The sequence below is a fragment of the Sinocyclocheilus grahami genome, unplaced genomic scaffold (genome assembly GCF_001515645.1).
Source record: "Sinocyclocheilus grahami isolate Dianchi unplaced genomic scaffold, SAMN03320097.WGS_v1.1 scaffold1102.1, whole genome shotgun sequence".
NCBI classification, from domain to species: domain Eukaryota; kingdom Metazoa; phylum Chordata; class Actinopteri; order Cypriniformes; family Cyprinidae; genus Sinocyclocheilus; species Sinocyclocheilus grahami.
In genome coordinates, this window is record NW_015506281.1 from 75,524 (window position 1) to 95,856 (window position 20,333).

A 20,333-nucleotide genomic window follows, 5' to 3' on the forward strand; every position below is an offset into this window, starting at 1 on the left:
GAGCACCTTCTAAACAATTATCCAAAATGTTATCAAAAAGTAGCCTTTCCATTACGAGGTGATATTTGACTCTTTCTTAAATTCTTAAAAAAATTATATTTGATGAACTTTTTAAAAATGTTAATTAAAACGACAGAATAAAAACAAGTAGAATAAGAAATATGTTACCAATCAAATGAAATCAGTATCATCTTGTCATCTTTTGTCAAATCCTTAAAATTTTTTAATTTTTATAAGCTTTTTTAAAAATGTTATTACAGCATCAGAATAAGAACAAGTAGAATAAGAAATATAAGTTACCAATCAAATGAAATCATTATTAACAAAATTAATTTGTAGAGGTTGGCTGATTCATTCAGGAATGAAGCATGAATGGGTAATCATGAATCACTGACTCACTAGATTCATTTAAAAAAACAGTTCATTCATAAACAAAATGCAGATGCGCAGCGGTTCTGCTGTGTCTTTGTTTTAAACTATTTTCGACGACGAAATCAGACAATAGTGTTATAGTCAGGCAATGTAAGTCACTTAATATTAACTTCTTGTCTATTTAACTGTTGTATTAAATCAGTATCACATTTACAAACTCCCTTAAAAGTCATTAAAAGCTGTCACTCATCTTGGTTCATCTCGATCTCACATCTATAATCAACGAAGCTCGCTACACTGCGCGATGAGTCTCTTATTTACTCCGTCTACACTTTGCTTATGAAAGGATTGGTGAGATATGTCTGTGATACATTACTCGACGCTGCAGAAACACGTAGAAAGCTTTGAAGCTCCCCTCAGCGATCACAAGTATGATGATGATCGGTCAGTCGCACTGGTGCTCCTAAAACATTCATAGTCGCACGCAGTAGTTTTCAGTCGCAAATGCTTCGCGTCAGGTGGTTCTTATCTTCACGTCGTGCATTAAAATCGTTCAATGTACAGCAAGCCGTGCATTATCCCTTATGTATTCGCTCTTTAGCAGCAGTTATTTACAGCAATATTTAAATGACACCCTGGTCAAACTCAAAATGGTCCCACACTATCGACAGGCATTTCTCTGGTGGAAAAAAGCTTTGCTGCTTTGGTTCCTCTGTCAGTTCATCTAATGCATGTAGTAGCCTCCGTGCCTCTGATAAGCACGTAATTTTAAGCTGGTGCACCGCTAGTGTAACTTTTTTCATTTTGCGCTAGCTGCAACAGTTCTGTTTGGTGTAACAGAAACACTAGGTTTAGCGGAACCTTTACGATTAATTAACCGTGACGTTTTAAAGTGCGGTTAATCGCAAAACCGGTTAATCGCTGCATCCCTATGTAGCTCCACAATCAAAAACAACCCAGAGCTTTCCTTTGCGGGGGTGGTAAACACCGCGATGGGGTATATACTAGGGGACTATACCGATACCAGCGCAGTTTTTTTTAAATCAGTGTAGAATTTCTACACCTCAATGTGTTAACCTGATCATCACTCTTTTGTGTGTTACACACAATCTACTAAATATAGACAATCATAATCTATGACAAAAATACTACTATAAACTAGGTTAGTGAATAATTCAGTAGCAAAAATTACTCTAGAAAAATCACGAGTGCACAATAATTTTATAAAATCTAAACATTCAGTGAAAAATTTTTTTTAGTGGGGAACAAATAAAAGCAAATATGTGTAGGACTAAATCTGGTAAAATATAACATTGCTCTTTGTATTGTTGTAAAATACATTCATGAAAAACAAATAAATATATTTATATATAAATATATGCTATAAAATTAAAAGACATTTCTTTTAAATGCATAGCACAGTAATGAGGCAACGCAGCAGCATACGATAAGACAGAATAAGAAAGGCTATTAATAATCTTTCATTGCGCAAAAGTATTATAATATGAAAGGCTCCAATACAGAGCTGCACAAAGCGCTTATGCGTATTCCGTGTGCAGAATGATGCACTTGAAGCAACACGAAGTCACAGCGCGCAGCACTCCGCATAGAAAGGCTCAATGCACAAAGGGAAGACAAGAGATACTGATACATAGTGTATTGTATCTGTGCGATAGTTTATTGAGCTTTTTCTTTTAACAGTTTTAAATGAGTTACTGTGCTCGTGAGGAACAATTCATAGTGCTCTCTATTCCAGTGCTGTGATCTAACAGACATCTGGTAGAAAGTAACGTGATTTAGAAACAGCACTAATCTCCAGCAAAATAAAGTCCTTTTATGCAAAACCATTGATCTTTATCTACAGATTAAGTATAATAATAGGGACACTGAATAATCTCGGAGAGAGTTTTGTCGTCTTGGCTGTCGTAACCGAATGCGACACGCAGTTTGAATGCTGAATGGGAGATGACAGAGCCGCAGCAGAGAGAAGAGTTCACGTGAACTTGAATTTAATGATTTAAATATTCATCTGTATCTCACATTAAACTATGGAATGGCTTCAGAACACTTGGACTATAGTGCACAGAAACTTTATAGTGCTTTACAATGTTTTTGTGCCTTTCGGGCTTAACAATAACACAGAATAGTATATGCTAGGGCTGTGCGATATTGAAGAAAAATGCGATATGCGATTCCTTGTTAAAAAAAGCGATATTCGATATGCGATACGATATTGCTTAAAGTGTGTAAAATCAATTTCAATTATATTAAAAATGAAAATTATATAACCAATTTGTTTCACATTCTTTCTTGGAAAAGAAAGAATCACTACAACTTCTGAAAGTGACCAGCAGTGTTTTAGCATTACATAAAAAGTAATATCACAAATCAGAAAATGTAATTTTAACATCAGTGTGAACATGCAAACAAAAAAATATCATTGTAACTTTGCTTTCCACACACTTTAAGTACTTCTTCATATACCACAGCAAAAACTATAGTCTGAGAAAGTTCAAACATGATTAAAGGCAAGTGAACAGTCAGTAAAAAAAGAAAGAAAAAGAAAAAAAAGAAATACACAATTTACAAGCATAGATCAAATAAACAGTAGTATTCAGATACAGAAATAATTAAGTGTAAAATAACACTGCATAGTGTTCACTGTATGAATTAAATTTAGATTAATCTTTGTTATAGCTGTTTTGTTGTTTGATTAACATTAATGACATATTCAGCAGCAGGTATTTATAGGCTGCTGTCCCTTTAAATCCGACTGCACGGATCCAGTATAATGATACACATTCTTTCTCAGCTGTTTACATTCATTTAAAACATAACTGACTGCGTTTACGAGAATGATCGTCGAGACGGGTACTATTGACATAATTCTGTGTGTAGGTGTCTGTTCAAACATGAGGAGATGCGAAAGACGAATAAACTGGTGTTCGCGTGTCATCTGAAACACGTCTCTGTGTGTGCGCGTGCTTTGCAGGTGTGCGGCAGAACTGAAGAGACGCTGCGCGAGATGCGACTTGTGCGCGCGCTTCAGGTGTGAGTCAGACAGCAAGACGAGACGGCAAAGAGCTGTTTTCTGCAACTTATTGCACCTAACTCTTTTTAACGTCAAGCATATATGCGTCAAACTAAAACTTTGACCTTTTGCAACGTTTTGATTTAAGTAGCCTATTATTAAAATGATTCCGATATCGCACGCCCTTGCGATATGCATATTGCATATTTACATTTGCGATATTTCGATAATATTTATATATCGTGCAGCCCTAGTATACGCACAATATCGGATTTGGATCGGTCTCGTCTGACCGATACCCTGATCCGGCAGAAAATGCCAGTATCGGAGCCGACACTGATACTGAATATCGGATCAGCACACCTCTAGTATATACCATACTTTATCGTTGCTATGTCTCAAGTCTTCAGCTGGCACTCTCTCTGCATAACCTTTAGAGATAAGGTCTTTCATGAAAACAGAATATTCAGAATGAAATGAAACATGCTTTTTCAATCTTTTCTAACAGCGAATGTCTTGTTGTCTGGTATATGGACATCTTTCTTCCTCAAAGGCAAGCCAATAGAATAATGACCATCTACCAGCTTTAATGAGTCTGTTACCATCTCCATAAACTTGTGATCTTCTCTTGAAAACCCAACTTGTTAATTTTTGTTACATTCAGGAAAATCAACTTTAAATTGTTGTTGCCAAAGCTCTCCCAAGTTTGAAACTGAAATCCAGTTGACTGTAACATCAGGGAACTTAGAAGCAGACTGGTCACAACTATCTCCTCTTAGTGGGCCATTTACTGTCCCATCCTAACCTTGTTTTAATTGCATAGGGTTCGTTATTGACACTGCGGACCACTTTAATCGGCTCCATAACCCTTGGGGCATTTATTCCTATAAGCAATTCGATAGAGTCAATTTCAGGTAGATTCACATGTTTCAAATGTGGCCATCCCTGCAAATCCATTTGTCTTGGGCTGTTTCCTCTATGCACAGGCATAGTCTCTTGTGTATAGGCATCAGGTAACTCCCAGAAATCTTCTTTATTCAAACCAGCTACCTCTAACCCAGAAACAACATGGGTAGTTGTGACTTTCTCCTGACCCATAGTACGCAAGAGAATATTTGTCCTTTTACCTAAAAGACCAAGTCTATTCATCAATCCAGATGTACAAAATACTGCTGTGCTACCTTGGTCCAAAAACGCATTAGTAATCACAGTCTTATTTCCTTTTTTAGATTTCACTTGCACAGGAACTATAGAAAGTTTACATTCGTATTTACCAGCTCCAATAAATCCACTGGACTCAACAGATTCCAGAGCACTGCCCATTACAATGTACGTCTGCTTCCTCACTTGCTTTGAATTGCTCACATCTTCTCTTGGGTAGATGTAAAGTATACTTCATGGTGTTTAAGATTACACACTTTACATGAAAGGCGATTTCTACAATTTTTACTGATGTGTCCTGTGCACATGCAACCAAAACAAACGCTGTTCTCTTTTAAGAATGGAATCTTTTCCCCATGACTCCTCTTTTCCAATAGAGGGCACAATTCCAAAGTGGCTATATTGTAGTATAGATTATATACTGTAGGTTTAGTATAGATGATTGAATGCTTGTTTGCTTTGGTGTTGCCACCCCTCACAGTCCTCATGCCACCCTAAACAGAATTTTCTAGATCTGCTCAACTCTTTATTGTGTTCACCAAAATTAATAGAAGCCAACAACAACTAGTTCACTGGAGTAATTGTACAAACAAAAAAGCAAATGCATTACATTAGAGTCCCTTTCGAATGGCTGGTTATCAGAATTATTAATGTATTTGTCTTGATCTAGAATAGGTTATTATGAAATACCTGCTGACAGTGCTTATATTTAGTATTTTACAGTAGAGTAGTGAATCTGCAGCAAATGATACACATCTCATCAGTGCCCTCATTGCAACCCATGTTTTTAAATTAAGCTTTGGCATTAGTTCTGGCAGGTTACGTGAGTCAAGCTTGCATCAGCTGATCACATCTACCTATAGGAATACGACACCTATCGCGGCATTCCTATATAAACTGTATTCAGTATTATTCAGCGTTTATTGTGTGTAATAATGTGTATTTTTCCCAATTCATTTCTATGCACTTATACAAAACCTATACTTTAAACATTAATGCAATCACTCACAGGCATAATAAATTCATTTCCATACACAGTAAAATCCCAAGTGTTAAATGAACACTGCTCGGAGCATATATGGTCCCACTCTAAAAGAGTGTTAAAGTAACACTGAAGCAGTGTTAAAGTTAATGAGATAATTATGTGATTAATTAAGTGCTGACTGAGCATTAGTGATGAACAGCTGCTGTTAACAAGCAGAATCACTGAAGAAAAGAGAAACACAAGAACTACAACTGACTTCAGCCACAGACTTAGATGAAATCAACTGAAATAAAAGACATTCAATCTCTCAAGATCTCAGCAGAAGATCATCTCCACAAACAGCATCACCAGCTTCATGCATTAATAACCAGTTTGAATTTTTGTTTGTCATGCGTCTAAAAATTCTTATTGAGAATTAACAGAGATTTAGATGTTAATGTTTATTGAAAATAACACAATTTGAACCATTGTGGAGATGAGATACGTGTTTACACTTGACTTTCTAACATAAGTTTTTCTCTGGTTGCTGTAATTGTGTTTATGAAACACATTTGTTATGGCAAGAAAAACCAAGAGAAAGTGTGTTCAGATTATATTGGCCATTTTTTTTTGATAATGACATTGTTGTCATGTAGTAGCCAGGTTCACGGATGTCATCAGTGGTAATATAGTTTGTTATTGATCACAACTGCATTTTAATGAAATAATAGGAAGAGCTTTAAAAACACTTTGCACACCAGTTTAGAGCATCTGTGCTATTTAGACACGCAGACATCAAGAATCAGCATATGAATCTCAGCAATGGTGAAGATCATCAGACAGATTCATGTTGCAGTGCATTCTGGGTGCACCAATCATAACTCATCCATGGCTCCCAGCATGCATTGCAACATGAATAAATTATGCAGCTACATTGTCTTAGTATTTTCTTTTATTTTTACTGTAGCATCTGGACCACTCAAACACACAATATATATTTTGTTATATTTTGTTTGATTTCACAAATACTCTGTAACACCCCAGGAAGCCGAACAGGCCCCTGGTTTCATGGTAACCCGATACATTTACAACCTTGTGGAATGCGAGCAGACTCTCAGCTGCATTCTCCAGAAGCAAGAGGCACAAATGCACAGTAGAAATGGACTTTTCTACTAATTAATTCATAGGAAAACCTTTCTTTGAATGAACACACATATTCTTCAGGCCATTGTGTATATTATTGCTGTTTTGTATTAATCTGTTGTATTATAGACTATTTTTATCCATGCTTACGATAAACCACTCATTCATATAACCTTACATATACCTTGTTTAGTATCTATGAATTCGCCTTCTGATGATCTAAACAACTTGTAGAATTGTACAGTAAGAAAGTTATTTCCCTTAACCAGGAAATTAACGTTCTTAGAATTGACAAGACAGTTGACCCTGAGTGGTCAGCTAAATGTCTACAGCGCATCTAAAATATTCATAATTAATCATAACTAGTTATGGTTAATTATTCATATTTCCTGTCATGAGCTGATTCGTTACATTACTATTTGCTTTTATTTTTGATATTTTTTGTTGTGACTTTTTACTGCCTTGTTTTGTGACGTTCAAAAATCACAAAAATTATCAGAATATTTTGTCACCATTGCTGAGATTCACATGCTGATTCTTCATGTCTATGAGTGCCAGACTTGAAGCCTCTTTATGAACTATATTTATAAAAGTAATTTATGAAGGTTTTTCTCACATTGTTATCTCATATAATTGCAACAATACAGAAATCATAAAAGCACTACAGCTTTAGATAAATTGCAATCAGAGACATGACATGATTTTATCATAAGTTGTTTGCTATCACATATGTGTTTAATACACACAATTGTGCCAGCCAAAGAGAAACTTAAATCTGAAAAGTCAAGAGGCAACTAGAGCAACCACTATTCACAAAAGAAAACCCCATCTAAACATTAATTCTCAATGAAGAACTTCTGTTTTAGATAGTCAAACTGGTTATTAATGCATGAAGCTGGTGATGCTGTTTGTGGAGATGATTAATCATCTTCTGCTGAGATTGAGAGATTTAATGTCTTTTATTTCAGTTGATTTCAGCTAAGGCTGTGGCTGAAGTCTGTTGTAGTCAGTGTTGCCAACTGCTTTCAATTGAAAGTAGCTAAAACTGGTAGCTAAATGTCACTAGATGACATCACAATGGCAAATTCTCTGATCTATATAAAGATGAACTTAGATCAGTGGGCAAGATGAGAACTTAGATAAGGTTTGTCCAACCAGTTGCTATATTTGTCCCTAAACTTTTGAAAAAAGTCTCAAAAGGGGCGGGGAAGTCGCTAAATCTAGCTACAAAGTAGCTAAATTGGCAACACTGGTTGTAGTTCTTGTGATTCTCTTTTCTTCAGTGATTCTGCTTGTTAACAGCAGCTGTTCATCACTAATGATCAATCACCACTTAATTAATCACATAATTATTTCATTAACTTTAACACTGCTTCAGTGTTACTTTAACACTCTTTTAGAGTGGGACCATATATGCTCCAAGCAGTGTTAATTTAGCACTCGGGAATTTACTGTGTAGAGCTGTAAGGTCATAGATCGGGGTGCCCAAACTTGGTCCTGGAGGACACTGGCCCTCCAGGACTGAGTTTGGGCACCCCTGTCATAGATGATGATTTGTAGTAAAATAAATAGTAAATGTTGATATAATTTAGGGACTTTTAAACAAGCATTTAAAAGAGCTGAAGCAGCTGACAGAATTAAATTCAACTGTTTTATTCCCAACATTCACTCATTCAGGGCTCTTTCATTTCATTAACCTAATTTTAAAGGATTTGATTTCCACATACGTGACTCAGTGAATTAATCTCTGTCTCTTACTTTAAAGCTTAAACTACATAGCAAGAATTGATTCAACACAGCTCATTTGATCTTGAATGGCTATGATGTTGAATAAAGTTAATAAAGCAAAGCAAGTTACTGTGCTTGTGAACACCATTGACTCAAACTAATGCAACTGAAGCACCAAATAATGGGAAACTACAAATATTCATCAAATTAACAATATAGCAGTAAGGATTTAATCCAGTAAAAAAAAAAAAGTACAACTGCAATAAATGCACGGCTGTGTGGAGAGTCTCTCAAAACTTTGAATTTTTATACCTTCAGAAAATTTTGCCACATTTAGCAAATTGTTAAATATTCATTAGTTGAATAAACAGCCAGGAGCTCATTTGATTTCAGATATGAAAAAAATCTGAATTATAAAATGATCAGATTATCGCACACTCTCAGGAGCTCATCTTATTGTGATTCAATGTTCAGATCATGTCATCCTCCGTTCCCTGAGGGCAGAAAACTGGCAACCCTCTGTACATGTCTTTATTGTTTTGCTATTTCTTAAATTTTATTTAATCTCTTCTAGATTTTCTGGCTGTGATCTCTCAGATCAGCATTATGAAATTGTGTCTTCAGCTCTACAATCTTCAAACTCTGTCCTGAGAGAGCTGGATCTGAGTAACAGTCACCTGCAGGACTCTGGTGTAGAGTTTATTTCTGATGGACTGAAGAGTCCAAACTGTCAGCTGCAGATACTGAGGTATTTAGGAACATATAAGAGATCATTTACAGTCAACTGTTAATGTGTGTCTGTAGATGATCTGTCTGTGTGTGTCTGTAGCTGATCTCTCTGTGTGTGTGTGTGTGTAGTTGATCTGTGTGTGTCTGAGATGATCTGTCTTTGTGTCAGTAGATGATCTGATTGTGTCTCTGTAGTTGATCTGTGTGTCTACAGATGATCTGACTGTGTGTCTGTTGTTGATCCGTCTGTGTGTGTCTGTAGTTGATCTGACTTTGTGTGTCTGTAGATGATCTGTCTGTGTATGTCTGTAGATGATCTATCCGTGTATGTCTGTAGATGATCTGACTGTGTGTGTCTGTAGATGATCTGATTGATTGTGTCTGTAGTTGAGCTGACTGTGCGTGGCTTTAGATTATCTGACTGTGTGTCTGTAGATGACCTGACTGTGTGTGTCTGTAGATTGTGTGTGTCTGTAGATGATCTGACTGTGTGTCTGTAGTTGATCTGACTGTGTGTGTCTGTAGATGATCTGTCTTTGTGTCTGTAGATGATCTGACTGTGTGTATGTGTGTGTAGTTGATCTGTCTGTGTGTGTCTGTTGTTGATCTGACTGTGTCTGTAGATGATCTGATTGATTGATTGTGTGTGTGTGTCCGTAGATGATCTGTCTGTGTGTGTCTGTAGTTGATCTGACTGTGTGTGTGTGTCTGTAGATGATCTGATTGATTGTGAGTGTGTGTGTGTGTCTGTAGATGAGCTGACTGTGTGTCTGTAGTTGATCTGAGTGTGTCTGTATATGATCTGACTGTGTGTCTGTAGATGATCTGACTGTGTGTTTGTGTGTGTCTGTAGATTATCTGTGTGTGTGTCTGTAGTTGATCTGACTGTGTGCATGTAGATGATCTGACTGAGTGTGTCTGTAGATGATCTGACTGAGTGTGTCTGTAGATGATCTGTGTCTGTAGATGATCTAACTGTGTAGATGATCTGTCATTGTGTCTGTAGATGATCTGACTGTGTTTGTCTGTAGATGATCTGTCTGTCTGTAGATGATCTGACTGTGTCTGTAGATGATCTGACTGTGTGTGTGTATGCGTGTCTATAGTTGATCTGACTGTGTGTGTCTGTAGATGATCTGTGTGTGTCTAGATGATCTGTCTGTCTGTAGATGATCTGACTGTGTGGGTGTGTCTGTAGTTGATCTAACTGTGTGTCTGTAGATGATCTGACTGTGTGTGTCCGTAGATGATCTGTCTTTGTGTCTGTAGATGATCTATCTGTCTTTGTATCTGATGATGATCTGACTCTGTGTGTCTATAGATGATCTGTGTGTCTGTAGGTGGTCTGACTGTGTCTGTAGATGATCTGTCTTTGTGTCTGTAGATGATCTGACTCTCTCTCTCTGTGTGTGTGTGTGGGTGTGTGTGTAGATGATCTGACTGTGTGTGTTTTGCTCTCTTTCAGTCTTGCTGGCTGTAATCTACCTGCTCAGTGTTGTGAGAGTTTGTCATCAGTTCTTCAATCCTCAAACTGTGTCCTGAGAGAGCTGGATCTGAGTAACAGTCACCTGCAGGACTCTGGTGTAAAGTTTATTTCTGATGGACTGAAGAGTCGAAACGGTCAGCTGCAGATACTGAGGTATTTAGGAACATATAAGAGATAATTTACAGTCAACTGTTGATGTGTGTCTGTAGATGATCTGTCTGTGTGTTTCTGTAGATGATCTGTCTGTGTGTGTCTGTAAATTATCTGACTGTGTGTGTCTGTAGATTATCTGTCTGTGCGTCTGTTGATGATCTGAGTTTCTGTGTGTGTGTCTGTTGATGATCTGAGTTTCTGTGTGTGTGTCTGTAGATGATCTGAGTTTCTGTGTGTGTCTAGATGATCTGTCTGTGTGTGTCTGTAGATGGTCTGTCTGTGTGTGTCTGTAGATGATCTGACTGTGTGTCTGTAGATGATTTGTCTTTGTGTCTGTAGATGATCTGTCTTGTGTCTGTAGATGATCTGTCTCTGTGTCTGTAGATGATCTGTCTTTGTGTCTGTAGATGATCTGATTGTTGATGTGTGTGTTCTGCTCTCTTTCAGTCTTGCTGGCTGTAATCTCCTTATTCAGTGTTGTGAGAGTTTGTCATCAGCTCTACAATCCTCAAACTGTGTCCTGAGAGAGCTGGATCTGAGTAACACTGACCTGCAGGACTCTGGTGTAAAGTTAATTTCTGATGGACTGAAGAGTCCAAACTCTCAGCTGCAGATACTGAGGTATTATATACATATATGAAATAATTTATAGTCAACTGTTCACAATGTTGATGTGTGTCTGTAGATGATCTGACTGTGTGTGTCTCTAGATGATCTGACTGTGTCTGTAGATGATCTGTCTGTGTGTGCGTAAATGATCTGACTGTGTGTGTCTGTAGGTTGTCTGGCTGTATGGTGACAGAGGAAGGCTGTGGTTATTTGTCTTCAGCTCTGAGTTCAAACCCCTCACACCTGAGAGAGCTGGATCTGAGCTACAATCACCCAGGACAATCAGGAGTCCAGCTGCTCAAACACAAACTGCAGGATCCAAATTATAAACTGCAGATACTCAAGTATGTCAAATACTAATACTGACACTGAACGTGTGTGTGAATGATGCTGATCTACATTAAATTATGTTTTATTAACAAAGTTCTGGAGGAGCTTGTACAGGTTAATCAACCAGTTTAGCACAGGTGGAGCTCGTTCTGATAATTAATTCAATTAGCACGATAATTCATATATGTATACAGCCAACTGACCTCCGTTCCATGACAGTTTTCACCCAGTTGCTACAATGTCCGAAATCCAACTTTTCCCTTCTGATGATGAGTTGGGTTCTCCTTCGCAAACCACTGGCCCCAAAACTACTCCTTCCCCACCTGGTCCAGCCAATGAGACCCAAGCTTCAGCACGCGGGTGTTGGCCTACACATTCGGCCGCTCGCACATGAAGACGCCGGTGACTTCATTTGCCCCCACCAGAAAGACATCCGTCTCACTCCCCAGCGTCCTCTTTTGTTTTGGCCACACAAACCATTCCTCCAATGGAAAAGTATACATTTTGGGGCTGAGGCAAGCGCTGATTAATGCAGACAGACAGTTTTATCTAAAGTACCAGGACGAATAGGCAAATAGTCTGGTGACGTAGGTCTGTGCGTGTTTCTCAATACAAAGTACACAAATTTCAGACTTTCATCCTCGGTAGTTCGGACTTTGCATGTTCGACTCGGCAGTGTGAACTCCTGCGGACGGGACGATGCAAGTCCGGTAATTCTGCAAACAGCAGCGTACTTGATAATGTCAGTCAGCTCACCTTGGCTACTGCAATTTTCCTCACTATATATTTACAATAAGACGAAATATGATATCAAACACCACTGCCTCCTTTCGTTTTCATTTAAACATATTAATAGCCGCATAAATGTAGTTCAGGGAAATGTGTATATAGCCTACATTACAATGAAATGAAGTGTTATATCAAACAGTATTGCCTCTTTTAATTTTAACATATTAATCGATTAATAGATTAATTGAATAAAGACCAAAGATAACCTGTTAAATTGACCCAAAACTAATTATATCTTATGTTTAACCACTACGGAGACATCAGAGCCAGCGGCAAATGTCAGAAGGACTAGCTGCGTCGAGACTGCTCTCGTCGGGAAACATGAGCACTGAGCGCCTGCTGATCGCATGGAGCACACGTCTCCGAAATCGGCGAAACACATTTTTAAATAGGCGCTGTCTTTATAAGTAAACCGCAGATTTGAGTTTTAAACAACTACATTCTCGCCTGAAATACTTTTTAAAAACTACATTTCATGACACAATAACAGTAATATTTTGAAAGTTATCCGAATAAATGGTGGTTGAAATCACAATGCTGTGTGAACTCATTACATATATACATCATTACTCATTTCCAATACATAAATGGGTAGTTGACAAATAGGCAGTAAAAAAAGCTTTTTTTGTAAAAGACCTTTTTTGAAAAAAAAAATTCATATTTATGTAGTGTGAAGTCTGATCTTTGAGAAAATATAAAGGGTCACTAACGTCATCAATTCTTTCATTGTTTTTTTTTTAACATTCTCACTGAACTGTACCATACATTTGTCCTATGGTGTGAAAATTAAGGAAAAAACCCTCTTAATAATATAGAAATAGCATGAGAGAGATTTATCTTCATTGTTAGATGCTTATTTTCATATAGTGTTATTTATTTAATATGAAATTATAATTAACATCATTTTTTCCCCATGACTTGTTGGACAATTTCAGGACAAACTTTGACAATAAGACAAACTTTGCTGTCATCCGTTCAAAACTGCTGAAAATTATACCATTTCAAGATGAGTGATGATTATATATCCCCTGTTGCAATAATCAACTGTTTTTTTAAAAAGATATTTTGAGATAAAAACAAATCTGTGGTTCTTTTATGTGTCACACCATAAGACATTACGTCACACTAAAGGACAGAAATGGTAGTTATTAAATTATTTCTATTTAATTTTGAACACGTCAAAGGAGAAAGAAAGCTTTTTTTTTTGATACAAACAATATCAACATGCATTTTAAACGAAACAAAAAATTATTTTCATCAACAAAAATCAGTCTCTTAGTCAATCAGTATGTTACTGAAACTTTTCTGGCCCCTCTGCTACATGTGCGGCACAGCTAAATATGATTGATATTCAAACTATTTTCATTAAGATGTGAATAATTTTTTTAAACTGTATGGCTACTCTTTTTAAGGCATAATTTTGATTGTTTACTTTTTGCATTGTTCTCTTAGAATCTCCTCCATTCCCTGTTAATGGACTGTTTATATTTCCATGTCCTCTCTCTTCCAGTAATTTTTCTCCCTCAATCCTTTCTGTCTCAAAAACAAAGCATCACATTTTATACTTATTTTCATGACACTTTATAACAGTACAAGTTTTCTGCAAAAACATTAGAAAATAGTTTAATTAATGTAATTATTGCATTTAAGAACACTGGAAATTATCAAAAAAGAATAAAAAGAAGTTAAATAAATCTTATTTAATTATTTAAAACACTTTTTAAAGAGACCTTGTCCTCTGGTGTGACATCTTTGTCCTGTGGTGTAACAGTACAGCTGTCACACCGGTGGACATTTTCTGTCACACCAAAGGACGTTTCAGCCTTTTTCTGTCAATTAATGACCTTGCTATTCCAAGCTAGCCTGTCATTAGTGGTTAGCAAGACACATTTGCATAATTTTTTATGATTATTTAGTTTATCATGCAGTTTTTAATTAAAATATATAATTTAAGTGTGTCACAACAAAACATAACACTTTTATAGTGGTTCCAAAAAGTTAAATATTTGAACAATTCTGAGAGAGAAATTGACCATGTGCACATGTCATGGGCTTCACAGGGGGCTTCAGTAACATAATCATGAAAGGTGTCATTCAACTAATTTAATTCATTCATTAATTAATTTAATCAGGTTCCTACGCTTTCAGAAATATATGGATGAAAAAAATGATTGGCATTTACTAAAATAGACCCTTGTACAATTATGCCGGAGGTATTTATTAATATTTTTATGTTTTTCTTTTTAATTTATAAAAGTTGTAATTAACTTAATCATGCTTGAGACAGTCACACCATAGGACAATTTTGATATTTGGCTCAAAAATGTAAAAATTCTAATATCACTGCAGCTTTTATAACAACAGGTCCATGTAGGACAAAGACATTTTTAATGATTTACTACATTTTAAATAATGACAATATTAATTATATTCATTTTTATCTTGTGGGACAGTGAAAATGCCATGTCACGTCAACAACCCATATATAGATAGATAGATACACTAACAGTGGGTGTAGAAAAGTATCAACCCCCTTTAAAATAATCACATTTTGTTGCTTTGCAGCCTGAAATGAAGACAGACACCGTTTTTGTTTTATCCAGCTCTTTTTACTCAGTGCAACTTCTAACATCCAAGTGAAAGATAAAACACCAACATGTCAGAAAAAATATATATAATAATAATAATAATAATAAAAAAAAACAGAATCACTCATTTGGAAAAATTATCACCCCCTTGTGTCTTGTTGAACCACCTATTGCTCTGATGGGATTTGTCTCAAGTAACTTTGCACATCTAGATTTTGCAATATGTGCCCACTCTTCTTTGAAGAACTGCTCAAGTTCAGTTAAATTTGATGGTGAGTGTTTGTGGACTGCAGTCTTCAAGTCATTCCTCAGATTTTCAGTGGGGTTTAAGTCTGGGCTCTGATTAGGCCATGCAAGAACATTCAGCTTTTTCTTCTTCAACCACTGTGTGCTCAGATCTGCTGTGTGCTTTGGGTCATTGTCATGTTGGAAGGTAAACCTTCCCATTGACAACTTTCTGGCAGAGGGCAGCAGATTTTCCTAAAAAATCTGATGGTATTTTGCCCCATCCATTTTCCCTTCTATCCTGATAAGTGCTGACAACCCTGCTGCAGAGAAATAGCCCATAACAGGACATCACCAGCTCCATGCTTTACTGTAGGAATGCTGTTATTTGGATGCTGAGCTGTATAGGATTTCCAGACATATCGTTTGGTGTTGAGGCCAAATAATAAAATTTTAGTCTCATCTGCCTCAGAATCTTCAAGCCCCTTGTGTCAGTATTTTGTTGAACCACCTTTTACTTTAATTACAGCCTTTAGTCTGTTGGGATTTTTCTCTACTAACTTTGCACATCTAGACTTGAGCAGAACTCTTCAAGTTCAGTTAAATTTGATGGTGACCATTTGTGGACTGCAGTCATTCCACAGATTTTCAGTGGGGTTTAAGTCTGGGCTCTGATTAGGCCATGCAAGAACATTCAGCTTTTTCTTCTTCAACCACTGTGTGCTCAGATCTGCTGTGTGCTTTGGGTCATTGTCATGTTGGAAGGTAAACCTTCCCATTGACAACTTTCTGGCAGAGGGCAGCAGATTTTCCTAAAAAATCTGATGGTATTTTGCCCCATCCATTTTCCCTTCTATCCTGATAAGTGCTGACAACCCTGCTGCAGAGAAATAGCCCATAACAGGACATCACCAGCTCCATGCTTTACTGTAGGAATGCTGTTATTTGGATGCTGAGCTGTATAGGATTTCCAGACATATCGTTTGGTGTTGAGGCCAAATAATAAAATTTTAGTCTCATCTGCCTCAGAATCTTCAAGCTTCATTTTGGCAAAGTTCAGTTGTGACTGCATATGGCCTTTCCTGAGGAGCAGCGTTTTTACTGCAACCCTCCCATACAAGCCACATCTGTGGAGAATTTTTGACATTGTTGTCACATGCACACAATGAGCACTCTTTGTCATAAATTCCTGCAACTGCTTCAGAGTTGCTGTAGGTCTCTTGGTCGCCTCTCTGATCAGTTTCATCCTGACTCTTTCATCCAGGTTGGAGCGACGTCCTGATCCAGGGAGGGTCTGTGTTGGACCAAATACCTTCCACTTCTTAATAATAGACTTCACTGTGCTTCTAGGCATTGATAAAGCCTTTGAAATGTTTTTGTCTCCATCTCTTAACTTGTGTTTGTCCACAACTTTATCCCGGAGATATTTTGACAGTGTCTTGCCACCCATAGTTGATTGTTTGCTTCAGTTGCTCTACCAAGGATTGAAATGCTGCAGTAAAAGCTCTTTTCATGCTGAGCTGATCAAAATGAGCACAGCTGATCACAGGTGAAAGTCAAATAGCTTGGCATGCCATTGAGAAGGTGATTAGCTGCACCTGATTGACTTTACAAGTCATTTTTAGGAGGGTTATCATAGAATAACATTTTTGTTATTTTTCTAACTCAGTGATTCAGTTTTTTTTTTTTTTTCTGACAAGTTGGTGTTTTATCTTTCACTTGGATGTTATAAGTTGCACTGAGTAAATACAGCTGAATAAAACAAAGACTGTGTCCGTCTTCATTTCAGGCTGCAAAGCAACAAAATGCGGTTATTTTAAAGGTGGCTGGTTATTTTCTATACCCACTGTGTGTGTGTATATTTTATATATGCGTGTGTGTCTGTGTATATATATATATACACACATATACATATATACATACACTTATATACATACATACACTTATATACATATATATATATATATATACTTATATACATATATATATATATATATACTTATATACATATATACATATATATATACTTATATACATATATACATATATATATACTTATATACATATATACATATATATATACTTATATACATATATACATATATATATACTTATATTTAAAACATTTTTTGTGTGCAAACGTTGCATTGCCACGGCCAAATAAGATAATAATAATAATAATAATAATAATAATAAATTTTTTTTTTAAAAACTGTTTGAGGTTGGTAGCTAGCTAGTTGAAAAGTTCACAACTCTTATCATATCTAGCATCAGAGACACGTGCATAATTTTAATTCTTTCTTTCATTTTAATTAACTTTTATCAAAGGTTATCGAAAGTAGCCATTCTTTCCATGGAATACACAAAGCCTTAAATTAAACAAAAGAAAGGCCCAGAGAAGTAAAATAAATTAATTACAACTGTCTTGTCTTCTGGTTTCCAGTCAAAATATCTAAATACTCTTAAATCAATAGGAATTTTCTACATAAAAAAAGACATAAGGTATTTAATCTTGTTTCCATGGGGGAAAAAATTATTTAAGTGCATTTTTTTATATTTTGCTAATTATCTGCCAGTGGGGTAAGAAATTTCAAATGTGCTTGTTTTCATTTGCATTAAGATTTTTCTGCTTTCTCGGGTTTGACAAACTTCCCATTCTGAAACGGAAAACCCAGAGTTGCCCTCATTTCAGGGTTAACATACTCAGAGTTTTCACTTAAAGAGTAGGTCATATGGTATTATAAAGTGTCCTAATATTGTGTTGGAGTCCCCTACAACAGGTTTAAATGCATCTAAGGTTAATATTAGAGTCATTTGTCAATGATTTCGAAACGATTCGTTCCAAACAAGTTCGGAGCAAACCCCTCCCTACCATAAGCCTACTCTGCTCTGATTGGTCAGCTGGCCAAGCCTGATGTGATTGGCACAGAGAGGAGTCCTTGAGCAAGTTAGAGAGCGCTACCATTGACAAAGCACCTTTACAAAGAACAATAATATAGTGCTCCAGTCCGTTCTTATAATAATGTGTAACAGAGCCGACGAGACGAGAGACGTGCAGATCCATCTGCAAAGCTTTTATTTAAAGGCGTGGTCATAAAACAGGCAAGGTTCAGACAATGGCAAACAGGTATATGAGGGCAAGATGAAGAGTAATCCAAAACGGTCGTGAGTCAGTCAGCAGCAAACGTTATCCAGAGGGCTTGACAAGAGGGGAAATCCAAAAACACGAGCAATAGTCCAGGCAGGAGCAAACAGAGTCCGAACGGCGAGACAAAAGGGCAATCCGAGAAACACAGGCAGGAATCAGAACAAGAAAACAGGCAAGGCAAGACTAAAACTAAACAATGAAAACTAGAAATGGCTCCGTAGAGTAGCTATCGCTAGGTGAGTGATAGGCGCTAAACAGTACTCGGCCGTGAATGGTTGTTTGAGTGAGTGTTATATAGTGAATGTGTGATTTGTTACAGCTGTGTGCAATCAGTGCTGAGTGCAATCGATGATGGGATATGTAGTCCGGGATGACATGCAACAGTTTGTGTAGTGTGAGAGTTAATGTAATGGAAGGGTGACCTCTGGTGGTGATTGAACGGAAGTCCATGGACCGGATTCGTGACATAATGACATAAAATACAAAAACACTTATGCAAGCGAATCGTGCCCACAGCTAAAGTTTAAAAAGTTTAAAAACAATAATGGTGGAAATGTTAGCTGTGTGCTAACGTGACTAACTGATGAAACAATACAGTTTGTAAACCAAAATGGGTCTACTGTAATGTTTTAAGAACGCCAGACAAAAGATGCTCTCTTAACCCTATAACTGCCGGTGCAGCAAAATAAACTGCAATTTCACAATGATTATGAAGTCTGTGTGCTACACTACATTCTTTATAATTAAACAAAGTAATTAGAACAACGTCAGTCTACATTAATCGACACATTCTTAGGAAATAGCGGGTTCACATCGAATTATCAGAACTACTTCAGTAAGACAGCAATACCATGCTTTACCTGGAAACCTAAAGCTGCACTAGGTGTACATCACATATTAGCACAAAAACCTGATATTTTGAGCACTCAATTGAAAATGTACACATAACGTATCAATCGTACTTACAGGTTGTGTTTCAGAGAGCTTGTTGGTCCAAATTAATAAGATTAGAAGCCAACGAAGATAAAAGCCCAGATAAGAGAAGCAGTCCTTGATAAAATGACATGCCTCACAACAAAAGGTTCGAATTGTATTTCTGTGGTATCCTTAAACACAGCGTATTCTCAACATGATGTAAACACACTAACTAACGGAAGTGTTTGTGGGCAGGTCAGACTCTGTTCGTATTTCACGGGCAGGCGGGGATTATGCAAATGTGTTCAGGTGTAGTGCAGCCAAGATGGTGTTGTGTGTTTCCGGTAAGAGAAACAGGAGGGGAAATCCCAATTTAACTTGTTTAATTAAAGGAGATTTGTAGATGTTACTTCACACATGTGGTCTATAATAGACAGAAGAGATACAAATAAAACTGGTAAATATATCAGTAAAGGACACAAACATTCAGTTAAGTAATATATTACTTAACATACATTATTTGCCGATTATATTAGTAAATAAAGTAAACAATTACAAGAAGATTGCGCGATTGTTGCGTATGCTCAATATTACAAGCAGGGAAAGTGCAACCTCATCAAATTTGACATTTCAAACAATATTGAACAAACCGGGTGATATGTAACTAGGAAGTGAACATAATCATTTGTATTCTAATAGAAATACACTTATTATAAAGCTCAAAGTCCGATACGAAAGCGTTTGGTTTCACTTTCGATTGTGACACAATTTAAAATGCGTTCAATTTACGGGCAAATATCGACATTCAGAACAGTAACATAAATTTTCAAATACAAATTATATATGGAAACTCACCCGTAATCATTTACACACTGGTAAAACATATACAAAGTTGAATAAACATTCCAGCCAGCCTGATTTGTAACCTACTGCCGTCGAGACAAAATGTCCACTCCTAACTG

At 36.7% G+C, this 20,333-nt stretch overlaps 1 protein-coding gene across 1 annotated transcript in view; it reads left to right on the forward strand.

The window, feature by feature from the left end:
• LOC107566823 (NACHT, LRR and PYD domains-containing protein 12-like) overlaps positions 1-20,333 on the forward strand; it is a 127,818-nt gene that overhangs the window by 23,772 nt on the left and 83,713 nt on the right. Inside the window, exons 5-8 of the mRNA XM_016252370.1 lie at positions 8,974-9,147; positions 10,594-10,767; positions 11,215-11,388; positions 11,547-11,720. Of these exons, the coding sequence (XP_016107856.1) occupies positions 8,974-9,147; positions 10,594-10,767; positions 11,215-11,388; positions 11,547-11,720 (696 nt within the window). The remainder of the gene's footprint in view (positions 1-8,973; positions 9,148-10,593; positions 10,768-11,214; positions 11,389-11,546; positions 11,721-20,333) is intronic.